The sequence below is a fragment of the Danio rerio genome, chromosome 5, assembly GCF_052040795.2.
Source record: "Danio rerio strain M-AB ecotype USA chromosome 5, GRCz13ab, whole genome shotgun sequence".
Lineage (NCBI taxonomy): Eukaryota > Metazoa > Chordata > Actinopteri > Cypriniformes > Danionidae > Danio > Danio rerio.
Genome location: NC_141025.1, coordinates 9936178 through 9950166, shown reverse-complemented (window position 1 = coordinate 9950166; position 13989 = coordinate 9936178). Strand labels below are relative to the sequence as shown.

The window sequence follows — 13989 nt, the reverse complement described above, 5'->3', positions numbered from 1 at the left end:
TACTGCAGAAGACCTACTGGAACCTGCATGGACCCAAGATCCTCAAATAAATCAGTCAAGTTTGGTGAAGGAAAAATCATGGTTTGGGGTTACATTCAGTATGGGGGAGTGCGAGATGTTCTGCAGAGTAGACGGCAACATCAACAGCCTGAGCTATCAAGACATTTAATACATTTGATAAGACAGTTGATAGCGCTCCTACTTCAGCCTCCACATCAAAGTTCCTGAAAGCAAAGGTGGCCAAGGTGCTCCAGGATTGGCCAGCCCAGTCACCAGAAATGAACATTATTGAGCAAGTCTGGGGTAAGATGGAGGAAGCATTGAAGATGAATCCAAAGAATCTTGATGAGCTCTGGGAGTCCTGCAAGAACGCTTTCTTTGCCATTCCAGATGACTTTATTAATCAGTGATTTGAGTCATTGCAGAGATGTGTGGATGCAGTCCTCCAAGATCAGACACAATATTCAGTCTGTTTCCACTGCAGCATGACTTTATATTCTATACTGGACATTATTTCTGTTAAGTGACAAGACTTTTGTCTAAGCAAAGTCAGAGCTTACTGTCTTAATTAAATAATTAAAAATCAACTCATGATCATATTTTTGGTAAAATACGTGTAATCTAGAGGCCTTCGCCTTTCACATAAGCCACTTCTGATACTAAATGACCCACTAGAAGTCAAGTTATTATTAGTCGTTCCTAAAACCTGGATAAGCGACAAGACTTTATTCAGGTAGTGTATTGGATCACAGTTGGTTTCCATTTCATTAATTAATCAATCAATCAATCCAAAGTGGCTCAAATCAACAGGTTAACAATCATTTTATTCAAGCAGAACACAATGAGCCGAAGTACAGATGTGGAAGCAGTGAACGTTGTATCTCTGTGCCAGTAAAAGCTTATCTGGGAGTTTCAGTGGTGCTGCTCGGCATCGGGCTCCTCCGGAAGCGTCTGTGTGTTTGCAGCAGGAGTTCCCATTAGCCCTCCGTCCTGAGCTGTGTTATAAGAGCCACAACTGCTGCACTTCATGCCCAACACGTGAAAGGAGACGGTGCTGCGAGCCTGACAGTCATTGCATATGATCTGAAGAAAATAACACACACATGGGTCAGGAGAAAAAGGTTTTCCACTAATCAAAACAACCTAGGCCTGACACAATAATCAATATACATATGGACATTTGGCTCAACACACGGACATGACCGCAATCATTTTTGGTGATGCAATACATACAGTTGAAGTCAGAATTATTAGCCCCCCTGAATTATTAACCCTGTTTATTGTTTTCCCCAATTTCTGTTTAATGGAGAGCAGATTTTTTCAACACATTTTTAAATCATAATAGTTTTAATAACATCTCTAATAACTGATTTATTTTATCTTTGTCATGATGACAGTAAATAATATTTAACTAGATATTTTTCAAGACACTTCTATACAGCTTAAAGTGACTTTTCAGGGCTTAATTAGGCTCATTAGGTTAACTAGACAGGTTAGGGTAATTAGCCAAGTTATTGTATCCGCTTGTTATGTGTGACGTCACGCGGAGCGGCTTCCGGGTCCAAGCGCTCTATTCAACTGAATGGGGAGATTCATGAAATGGTAATAATAAACGTTTCCGAAGCGATTTAATACTTTCGAAAATCTCGATCGCAGTATATATGTCCATGCCTAATATCCGGTGGCCAGAAAGTGATTCATTTTTTTATAAATTGTTAAAATTTTGGTATTTGTTATGCAGCAAGCCCAGAGATTGTTGCGTACACTATGACTTTATGTAAAATTAACTTTAATGTGTGATAGGAATAAAACGTGATCATAAACGAATGATTTCTTCACTCAAATGAATGGCGGCTTGGACCCGGAAGCAGTATACATGCGTCATAAACACATCACCACTTAACAATAACGATGGTTTTTCCTGTAGACTATCGAAAAAATATAGCTAAAAGGGGCTAATAATATTGACCTTAAAATGGTGTTTAAAAAATTTAAAACTGCTTTTATTCTAGCCGAAATAAAACAAATAAGACTTCCTCCAGAAGAAAAAATATTATCAGACATACTGTGAACATATATTTGCTCTGTTAAACATAATTTGGAAAATATAAAAAAAAGGAAAAAAAAGAAATTAAAGGGGGCTAATAATTCTGACTTCAACTGTATATATTGTCCATACATAAAATCTAATTCTAGCAACCCTTTAGCGGACTGTGCAACATCTCTCTCTCTATTGCAGGTGTCAGTGTCAGTATGGTTAAAAAAAGCACTATAGTGTTTACTGCAAATTACTATAGTATATTTTGATTTGGGTGTCTGACAACTGAAAATAGATCTGGTAGCAGATATCACAGCCTCTGTGACTTTACCTTACACCGTTTGTTAACATTTATTTTTATTCATTTAGGATGTATTTTCACATTCAATGCCTAATTCCTAAACTGTTAAAATGACTATAAGTAAATTAAATATTCTTAGGAATAAAATATGATCTTGGAAGAGTATACTCGCATTATGTTGATATTATATTGTCATTCTGGCATTATATAATGAGTGGCTAAATTGGTCTTGAAATGACAATAATATCGTTTATCGTAATATATTTTGATGCTGTGTATCACACAAGAAAGAAAAATAGATATTGTGCCCAGTTTACACCAGTGCGTTTGAGTTTTAAAACAACGTTTTATGAAAACGATCCGCATCCACACTAGCGTTTCACCCAGCGTTTCTGAACAGCTCTACACCAAAATGACTGAAAACGCACATCACGTGACCACACACACACACACACACACACACACACACACACACACACACACACGCACATACTCTCTGGCAAATCTAGCCAGATGAGAGCTGTGCTCGTCAGACTCATCAAGGGTCTCAAACTAGATCTCACTATATTTGTTAATCGTGATATTTCATTTATCTTGTTGTCTATATCGAACGACATACTCCCAACTTTGGTCTCTTGAATCTGTTACTTGTTCTCAGGTAACGTGTTTTGGCTGAGCATAAAGATAGGTTAATAATTAATGTAAGCACGTACATTCAGTATATTGACTGATCGCTTGCCTTTATTTCCTTTAATGTATAAACGTATTGTACATTATACTTTTATAATGGCCATTATTGATTATGAAAACTCATATTTAGCAGAAGAGAGGGAATGTTTTGTATCGAAAATGAAAGGAGGCAGTAATGTTATATGCTCCGTTTTGTTATAAATATCCACACAGTGAAGATGAAGCTCATATATGCAGCACGACGCCTCAACATTTCTGCTATCTGTTAAGTTGTTAATATCAAAATGAAAATAGGCAGTTCCTTAAATCATGTTTTCATTTTATTGTTAAGAAAGTGAAACAACGTAGCCAGGATGATGTGAATGAGGTTATAAAGTACACTGTTCCCTTTGAAGATTTACCAGACGTGTCCTCGGGAGTCTGTTTTTCATATCAAACTTGCAAAGTCTGAACTTACAACGAGAGGATGCAAGAACTGTGTGTAGGCTACTTAATATTGAGGAAAAGCCCCAATCAGATAGGTGAATGCCCGCCTCCGTTTTCAGATGTCTTCATTTTCCCCCATCCACACTGAGATGGAGCAGCAGCGTTTTAGAATGAAAAGGGCCTGTCAGCGTTTTCGGCATTTGAAAACTCCGGCGTAGTATGGACTGATGGCGTAGCCGTAGCAAAATGTATGCGTTTTAAAAGAAAACGCATTAGTGTAAATGGGGCCTGTAACATTGAACATGCCACCCTCTCCAGCCTATTCACTTTAATATACTTTCCCTTTTCTCTCTCTCTTTTAAATTGTTCTTTTATATTTTGCGATCATTTTTTTATTTTACTTAATACACCATGCTGTCAACCTCAACTTTCAGTACTGAACTGTATATATGCTTAATCTGTCATAATTACTTTGCATGTCAAATATTCTTTGTTGTCCAATGTGTAGGTTATAATGTGGTCTATTTATTGTTTTTTTAAATATAATTTTACTGTTATATATTTACTTTCTTGTCTATTTGTGCTGTCATTTTCCCAAGGATTCCATATCCGGGACCAGGCCATATCCTGAGCTGCTGCTGCGCTGATGGTCGTGGGGAGTGGAGAACATGAGTCTGATTCCAGCGACGCTCCAGGGACAGACGAGTCTTCGCTGAGGCCATCTTCCAGCCTCCACCGCGGTGACTGAAGCTCTGCACAAGACTTTTGGCGAGCGGAGAAATTAAAATGGTCGTGCCGAACTGAATCTGGTTCTCTCAAGGTTTTTTTTCTTCACTCCCATCAGGTGAAGTTTTTTTTCCCTCTCCGCTGTCGCCACTGCCTCGCATGGTTCAGGATTGGTAGAGCTACGCATCGATGAATTTGCTCTTCAGTGTTTGAACTCTCAGTAATGATTTTAAATCACACTGAACTGAGCTAAACTGAACTGAACTTAACACTAAAAACTGAACTACCCTGTTCCAGTTACTATGACCATTTATGTGAAGCTGCTGTGACACAATCTACATTGTAAAAGCGCTATACAAATAAAGCTGAATTGAATTTGTTAACTGTCATAGAAATGTAACAAATAAATCTTTAAAAAAACGAGCATAAACACAACTTTACATATTTCTTATGGAAAATCAGCTATTGACTTTGGTTGTGTCTGTGCTGCTCCTTATTTGCAAGTTGTGTTGAGATAATGAACATGTAAATGAAGGCTCGGTCACCTTGACTGTACTGTCCTGGTACTCAGTGGGCATTGGAGTCTGGGAGATTTCCTCATCCATCTGCTTCCAGTACTCCTTCATGTTGAAGGCCGAGTGCATACAGAGAGGACAGCGATACGCACTGCAGGACAGAACAACACACAGGGTCATACAACTATAAGACTGCTTTATAGAATGCAATGATTGTTTAATATGGATGCATCAAATTTTTGGACAGGAAATGGCATTTGGTTTTGACCAAAAGAAAAAAGGGAAAGTGTTTAGGGCACTGGTTTCACTCACTTTCAAACTGTAGTAACTGTGCTCAGTGTAGAGGCTTTCACACAGGACACAAAGCGCTGCACTATAAATCCTTTCATTGTAAAGGCTTGTATTGCGCAATGGTTATTTAATTAGCCTGTGCGTTTTAAAATCAGTAAAATTTTTCATTTAAATATACAAATTTTACATTTGAAAATTCTCAGAAAAAAAAAAAAGATTGTATAATCCTCAAATAGAGCCTTTCGGTAGAGGTCTGCGACCAGATTTCTGCGGTGCGGGAATAAATCGCGGGAGCGGTCGGTAACGGGTTTAATTTGGGACGGGAGCGGACTGTCTAGCAATATCGCGGATATTGCTATGCGAATGAGAGAGAGCTTTGCCTGTGTGTGTGCTTGGTGCTTGTGTGTATGTTAGTGCGCGCGAATATATGAGAGAGAGAGAGAGCGAGAGAGCGAGAGAGAGAGAGCGAGAGAGAGATTTCCCAGATAGCAAAATACACTCGGGCCAGTTCCAGGCTATATTCTCACCTGCCGGAGACTTACCACTCGGCCCGGCTCCGGCTGCCGGACATGAATCAATCGGGCCAGATACGGCGGCCGTAAGCGAGGGTAATGTGCGCTGCGGCCCGGAGCTGGCGCGACTCAGTATTTATATACCTTTATATAAAACCTTTTGGTATTACATTGGTACTTGATACATGGTATTACAACCCTTTGAGTTGATGTAACAGCAAACGCCTGTGTGTCTGCTTGGTGCTTGTGTGTGTGTTAGTGCGCGCGCGCATATGAGAGAGAGCTTTGTGTGTGTGTTTGTGTGCTTGGTGGTGTGTGTGTGTGTGTGTTTATACAAACAGCTTGGCTGTCTGGACTGTATAGCTGGGTGATTTTCGGTTTTGTTCTCCCCCGCTCTTTAGCGGGATCGGGCGCGGCGGCCAGAAAACGGGGCGGGTCGGGCAGCGGGACAACAAATTCTTAATATAAGCGGGAGCGGTCGGGTTCAGGCTAAAACCTGGTGGGTGCGGGCGGGAGCGGGATTCAAAATTTAGTCCCGCGCAGATCTCTACCTTTCGGTGCATCCCTAATATTAAAAGCATGTACACATGGTTAAGATATGCTGCTAGAGCATAGCACATGGGTTTGAAATCTCTTAAATGCTATAATAACCTTTTTTGCAGCTTTATCTATCATTATATAGTTATATAGGCCTTGGCATTTGAGGATTTAAGGATATAGTTGCAAAAATAAATTACAGATACGGTTAATTAGCAGTATTAGCAGTATTATTTATTATATCCATATTTATATTTGTTTAATTAAAAACAAGCTTAGATTTGCCCACCTGTCAGGTTTTAGACCATATGGGGCACAGCATGTGTATTAGGATATAACTCAGGTTTTTGAACACACTTCGTTATTATTGTTCATTTATTCGTTTGCTAGAAATTAGAACTGAATTTAGAAAGTTTTGAAACAAATCTTTGCGCTTAACAAACAAAATTAATTATTTATAGGCTAATTGATGTCTGTGTGTCAAGGTTTCCCTATGCACAAGAGTGAAAGTGAATCATTTATCTCTCATTCTTGCACTGCAGATGCTCTGTTTAACTGTTTTCTTGCTAGTGAAATGCTCAGTTTTTCCACTTACACTTATTTTACGTCATGTAAATAGCAAATACGCTATGCCGTGACGCAACTGGCTCTTAAAGGGAATGGGAGATGAGACTCTGATTGGTTTATTCTCAAAACACACCTAGAACTCATTAAGAATAAACTCAACCCTTTTAGACTATGAGCCACAGCGCAAAGTGGATTTTTCCGTCCTTTTATTAGCAAAAAATGGATTCTGACAAGCCCTGAAAGCGTTTGCGCCCTGCGCTTTACGCATGGATCGTCAAAATAGAGCCTATTGTCTGCTCTTTCCAATATTCTTCCAAATATTTATTTTGGGAGAAACAGAAGATATAAACTCAAACATGTCTGGTCAAGGAGGCAGATTCCATAAATAATTCCAGAATTTTCATTTTTATGTGAAATATGCCTTTTAAATGTATGCAAAAAAAAAGAATAAACTATGAATTATGTAAAAAGATAACATTAATACAACAAGCAAATCAAATTGACACTTACCCAGTTTTCAACATGTCATCAAAGCATGTTCTACAAGCAAAAAAGATAAAGTGTATGAGCATTAAATTACATACACCTGATAACTTTATAATAAGGGCTCATGACAATATAACGAACACACACATTATACATGCACATATACTATGTAAATACCCATTTGGGATGCAATTAGTCAAAATTAATCGTCAAACACAAAAAAACAAATACAGTACCTATTTAGTATCCAAGATCAGTAAATCAGTGCATATTCCTGAAGTGTAAGTAACTTATTTCATGCAGGGCAGAAGTTGAAGCACTCACCCGTGCAGCAGATGACCGCATGGCAGAACGTGAGCTCCAACTCTGGACGTGTGGATGTCCTCCATGCAAACGGGACAGTTCTGCCTGGAGACGTTCTCAACACACTGAAAAGCACAAACACTGCTTCACATCTCACTACTGACAGCAAGCAACGTTCAAGAATCAAAATGCTAAATTGCATACCTTGTGCTTGTCTTTTAGCTCAGTACCTAAACATAAATTACACTTCGTACAATGGAAGTATTTCTCTCTTGGACCAATCCTAAAAGGACAGAAAAAAAGAGGGTCGATCTGAGTCTTATTAGAAGAATTTCAAATGTGCTTGTTCAATAAAAACATGCAGAGTTGAAGTGAAATTATTCGTCATCCTGAGAATTGTTATTTGTCTTTCACATATTTTCCAAATGATGTTTAACAGAGTAAGAAATTTTCAACAGTATTTCCTATAATATTTTTTTCTTCTGGAGAAAGTCTTATTTGTTTTATTTTGGCTAGAATAAAAGCTAAAGAACAATCCACTGTTATACAGTGACTTGCCTAATTACCCTAACATGCCTAAATGATCTAGTTAATCATTTAAATGTCACTTTAAGCTGAATACTAATGTCTTGAAAAATCATTGTAGTGGCTGTTTTCTTTAGAGGCTCTTTCAATGGTTATGAAGACAAAGTCTTACCCAAAATGTCTTTTAAAGTTTTATTCTTTGCAAAGGTCAGACAGTCATACAGCAACAGGTTTCTGCAGTGAGACGCAGCAGGAAGAGTGTGTTCCTTTTTATTGAGTCCCTTCTCTCTACCTGTCCTCAGGTCTTCACACTTGCTCCCAGTTACATTCAGAATAGATTCTTAAAGTATTGCAACTTGTCTATAAATCACTAAATGGCCTCAATACATTACAGACATGCTCTCTGAATACAAACCTAACAGATCACTTAGATCTTTAGGATCATATAAACTAGAAATCCAAGAGTTCAATTAAAGCAGGGTGAATCGGCCTTCAGCTACTAACAGCGCCCTCTGCTGGAATCAGCTTCCAAAAATGATCAGATGTGCTCCAACATTAGGCTCATTCAAATCAAGACTGAAAACACATCTGTTTAGCTGTGCCTTTACTGAATAAGCACTGAGCTACATCCGACAGATTGCAGAGTTGTGTCTTCCTTTTCTTTTTCATTCTTTAATTACCTGTTTTAACACGTTTTCATCTGTTTTTAAATTGTTTTATTATTAGTTTTTTTTTATTCTCTTACACTTGTCTTTTTTATTATTGTTTATGTGAAGCACTTGGAATTGCCATTGTGTAGGAAATGTGCTATATTAATAAAACTGCCTACTGCCAATAAGGTCAATCAGTAACAAATGCCATGGATTACTTATCCTCTTCACATATTTCAATTTTACTCGTCTATATTTCAGTTTCACCTTCTACCAGGCCATACATCCTTATGTAAGGCTTCTTGCACATACAAGATAAGGAGATAATTAATAGCCCACACTCCTTCTCCTGCATCCACTTGTGGCAGTTACACCATTTCACAGAAAGACAAATAGAAACAGTTGTCAAAGTAGCCACAAGGATAAATTAATTCAGCTATTAGAAATGAGTTATTAAAACTATTAAAACTATAATGTTTAAAAAAAATCTTCTCTCCATTAAACAAAAATTGGGGGAAGAATATACAGGGGGGGGGTGAAAGATTACAAAATAGTATTTTTGACTTCTATTGTATATATTTATTTATATTTTTTCTCCCCGAGACGGTAGATGAAAACATTTAAATACAATGCAAACCTGCATATCCCACAGGGCTGGCAGTGGTACTGCTTCTTGTCTTTGTCAAATAGATGGCAAATGTCACAGTAATATTCTCCGAACTTCACTTCACACTCTTTACATATCTGTTGAGCCTGAAGGACAGAATATGCAAAAGCTTTAAAGGGACAGTTCACCTGAAAATTAAAATGTCCTAACTTTCTCTAAACTCAAGTGTTTCTAAACGTTTCTGAATTTAATTCTTCTGTAGAACACAAAACATTGCGATAATGTTAGAAAAAGCAGCAATTGACTTCCATATTAGGATTAAAAAAACAAACAATGGCTGTTTAGGGCAGCACGAGGGCGCAGTAGTTAGCACTGTTGCCTCACAGCAAGAAGGTCGCTGGTTCGAGTCCCGGCTGGACCAGTTGGCATTTCTGAGTGGAGTTTGCATGTTCTCCTCATGTTCACATGGGTTTTCTCCGGGTGCTCCGGTTTCCCCCACAGTCCAAAGACATCCGTTGTAAGTGAATTTAAGAAACTAAATTGGCTGTAGTGTAGGAGTTTGAGAGTGAAGGGGTGTTTCCCAGTAATGGTTTGTGGCTAGAAGAGCATCCGCTGCTTAAAACATATGCTGGAGTAGTTAGTGGTTTATTCTGCTGTTCATTTTCAGAAAAAAAATGAATGAATGAATGAATGAATGAATGAATGAATGAATGAATGAATGAATGAATAATGGCTGTTCCCCAACATCTCCATTAGTGTTTAACAGAAGAAACTCATCAGGTTTGGAACAAGTGGAAGAGTACATGATGACACCATTTCTATGATTTGCTTTTAAATATGATCAGAGGAGAAAAATAAGCAAAATATTTGAGCTTTTGTGAGAGATTTTTGTTTAGAACAATTAAAAATGTTGCATTTTAACATATTGAGATCCAATATTATTTACATCAGTTCTACTGGTTGCTAACAATTATCTAAACAGGCAATCAAATGGCAGCAACTCAATACATTTAGGCATGTAGACGTGTCTAAGATGATGAGCTGAAGTTCAAACCGAGCATCAGAATGGGAAAGAAAAGTGACTTGTATTGTAACAGGCTGGTCTGAAAAGGAGAACATGTCCAGTGAGGGTTAGAGTTTGGTGTAAACAATGTATGGATTCATCCTGCCATGCTGCTGGTGGTGGGTAAAGTCTAGTTAGGTTACAGCTGCGGATCTGATAGCAACTGTATAACAATAAATAATATTTTTACAGTACTGTGACAGTTGGGTTTTGGGTTAGGGTGGGGGTTAGATGGTAAAAAATACAATTTAATTGATAATTTAATAAAAAACTATTAATAGGTAAATAATACTTGGCACAATTGGTGTTTTTACGTTGACGATTGGGTTTAGGGTAGGGGTAGATGTTAAAAAATACAATTAATGGGAAATTTAATAAGTAATATAAATAATTTACGTTAACTTTCAGCAACAACCGTATCTGATCTAGCAACAACTGCTGGTGGTGTAATGGTAAGGAAGATATTTTCGTGGCACACTTTGGGCTTAAATAACTTTGGTTTTGTTATTGACCATTTCTATTTCTTTATATCACTGTACACTCATCTTGTTCTTAAATCACTCATCCTGTGCATGAAAATGAGATCTCCAAACTAAAATGTCCTCCACAGTCTCCAGATCTCAATTCAGTTGGGGTGTGGTGGAACGGCATGACATGACAATAAAAACCAAATGTTTACAACTTTTCAGCACCTTCTCGACTCAATGCCATAAAGATATAATGCAGTTCTGAAGGCAAAAGGGGCTTCAACAAAAATACCAGCAAGGTGTGGCGAATAAGTATATTTTGGTAGATATATAATGCTGTAATATTGCTCATTAATGTAGACATGTTTTGTGAGATGCTGTGCAAAAAGCTATGCTTACTCACCTCTTGAATAGTATTGCAAACTGCACATTTGACCTCTTGGACCTTAAACCGGTCCATTTGATGGGTCTCTTCTGCATCATGACAGAGTCTGCAAACATAAAATTTCCCACAGCAGGGAGCCTACAGAAAGAGAAAAATAAAACAGATCAATGCACCTTTTATAATTGTGTTAATGATATAATATTTGGGGAATACAGAGTTATACACAAATCAATGTAAAAGTAAAATAAAATGAATGCAGATAACTTAGTCTTTTCTTCAACAGTTCAGCAGAGATGAATTGCATTGAGGTAAATTGGTTTTATATTTGCACATTCAGACTATTGCATTCAATAAAATAGTAAAGCAGCATTAAAAAAGGCTAATTTTATGTTTATGTTATAATGTAATGTTGTGAGCCCAGTATATTTGTTACTGTAAATCTGCTGATAAACACACTCATCTCCATAAGAGGTCCCTGTATTAATTTAACACACTAATTTGAATATTCAGCCTGAAATCGCATGTAAGTGTTACAACTAGGGATGTCCCGATACAACATTTTAACTTCCGATACGATACTGATATTGCAGCCTTCAGTACGAACCGATACCGATATAAATCCGATATCAGCACAAATGATGAATACTTCACTTTTACCTATTTCATTGAGTGGAATGTATGAACGGCTAGATCAAACTGAGAACCAAAGTCAGCAACAGTAAGTATGGAAATAAACAACCAATTTATTAACTATTAGTTGCATAAATGTGAACCTTTTACATAAGAATATATATATATATATATATACGTACGTACGTACGTACAAACGTACGTACGTACGCACGCACACATATATATATATATATATATATATATATATATATATATATATATATATATATATATATATAAGAATTACAGAATAAATATTAAGATGCTGAAAATATCCTAATTGAATAAACAAAAGTATATTTTTTAAAGTGCAAAATACTAATTAAAGGTCACTTCAGTTATGTATTATGAGCAAATGGTAGAAACAGCTGAAAGCAGGAACATAAGAAAAAAGCATTGTTAATTGACCAATTGTTAAAGGTTGAGTGTCCAAAGTTTACATTTTTTACACACAGCTTCTTGATAAATATGTGATCCAGTTTTCGAGCTGAAAAATATCTTTCACACAGGGGAGCAGATATAAGTTTTTGTTAAATTAATAAAAATGTGCAGTATGGTAAGTACAATCATTTACATGATCAGATCTATTTAGTCTGTGTTTATATCATAAGAAGATTATGGCTGTATCAATGTTCCCAAACCTTATTAATTTCATAATAATATATATTGCACATATTATCTTTACAACATGTGTACTATTTTATTGACACTGAAAACAATGTACTTTGACAGTCTTTGGCTGCCAATATGATTTCCCCATTCAGAATTTGCAAAGAATACTTTTCTGATACTATATTAAGAAGATAAAAGTCTGAATGGAAAACCAACTTCACCTCAATTAAAATTACTATGCATTGAAATTAGAGAATCATAAAAGAATGTTTAGATCAGCGGTTACAATTTGGTACAGTTAGCATACATTTCGTTTTGTGAGCGTGATACTTTCCAAATAGCATCAATGTTTTGTTATTTTGTCTATTTCCAATAGTCTGGTGTCACAGTTCATACACAAGAACATTTTACCAGCTATAGTATACAGAACACTTCAAGACACTTGGAAGCAAAGTAGTTTAGTGTAACTTAATACAACTGAAAAATAAATGAAGAATAGTTTAGAGCTTAGACTGGCATTTTACAAAAAAACAACACACAGGTGAGAATCCTTTCTTAAACTTACTACTACTTCAGTGCGTGGATAATATATATGTAACATTTTAATGCATTTTCTTTTACTCTGTTAAGGAGTATACAGTCAAAGCACCTGCAATATTCCAGTCAGCAGCAAAACAGGACGAAAACACAAAACCATAACACTAAACCGTCTATTTAATTTTCCCTGCCAAGCAGAAGCAGTCTAAACTAACTCATATTGTTTGTTACTTGTATGACAACAATAAATAATTGGAATTTACATTAAAGATAATTAAACAAACAACAAAAAGAGGATTAACGTTTCCCCAAACGGTGCTCAGTGATGTACGTTAGTCAGTCAGCTAGTATGCTAATTAGACTCGTTTGAATCAAACGTTACTGCACGACCGTGGAAAGTATATAGCAAAATAACTAAGTTAACTTGTTGACAATGACAAGCATGTGTGAAGTACACGGTAAACGTAATTAAATGCCACTTACTTTTAATAAACAGCTGCGAACATAATGTTCACATCCCACTTTCGTGGCGGCCATGTTTCATTCAAAAGCTAGACAACTTTATTTAAAAGAGTGTGAGTGAGGTGTGCACGAACCACAAACTGCCATCACTAACACACACACATAAAAAGCTTCAAAACGTGTAGCAAATTTCACATTCTTATACCCGCTCGTAAAAATTAAAAGTTTTTACTTAAAGTCATAGTTTTCGTGGAGGTAAACTTTGTTTTATATTCGCACATTCGTTCAGCTATATTGTTTTTTTTTAAAGAGATGAAAATAGTAATGATAAAAGTAGATTTGGATTTTCTTTAGTAGTATTCCAGTTATCTCATAATAAACAAACATAAGTTAAGTTATCTAAACTGGAAAAAAACATAGTGCTGCATCAGGGGAACTTGGGTCGAGCACGAGAGGGCACTATCTCGGTTTCTCAAAAAATAAATTACCATTTATTTAATAATATTAACATAAACTGAATATAAATAAAATATTTATTGATAACATGTTGTTAAATATATCTAAAAAATAGTTTTATGACGAACGCAAAAACAAACACGTGACGTATATTTTTCCGT

The 13989-nt window shown here is 36.5% G+C and overlaps 1 protein-coding gene across 2 annotated transcripts; it reads right to left on the bottom strand.

The window, feature by feature from the left end:
• Positions 1-805: 805 nt before the first annotated feature.
• rchy1 (ring finger and CHY zinc finger domain containing 1) lies at positions 806-13456 on the bottom strand. Of its 2 annotated transcripts, NM_212600.2 has the most exon segments (8): positions 806-1083; positions 4727-4847; positions 7114-7143; positions 7414-7517; positions 7597-7675; positions 9205-9320; positions 11108-11227; positions 13394-13456. In NM_212600.2, coding segments are annotated over 8 exon segments (795 nt in total). In that variant the 5' UTR covers positions 13448-13456; the 3' UTR covers positions 806-912.
• Between the last annotated feature and the right edge of the window lie 533 nt (positions 13457-13989).

Coding starts and splice junctions, on each gene's coding strand:
- rchy1 (XM_087251256.1), bottom strand. CDS start 11,205: ATGTTTGCAGACTCTGTCATGATGCAGAAGAGACCCATCAAATGGACC. Junction 4,848..7,113: donor GATGACATGTTGAAAACTGG/GTAAGTGTCAAT, acceptor TCTGTCCTGCAG/TGCGTATCGCTGTCCTCTCT. Junction 1,084..4,726: donor ACCAGGACAGTACAGTCAAG/GTGACCGAGCCT, acceptor TATTTTCTTCAG/ATCATATGCAATGACTGTCA.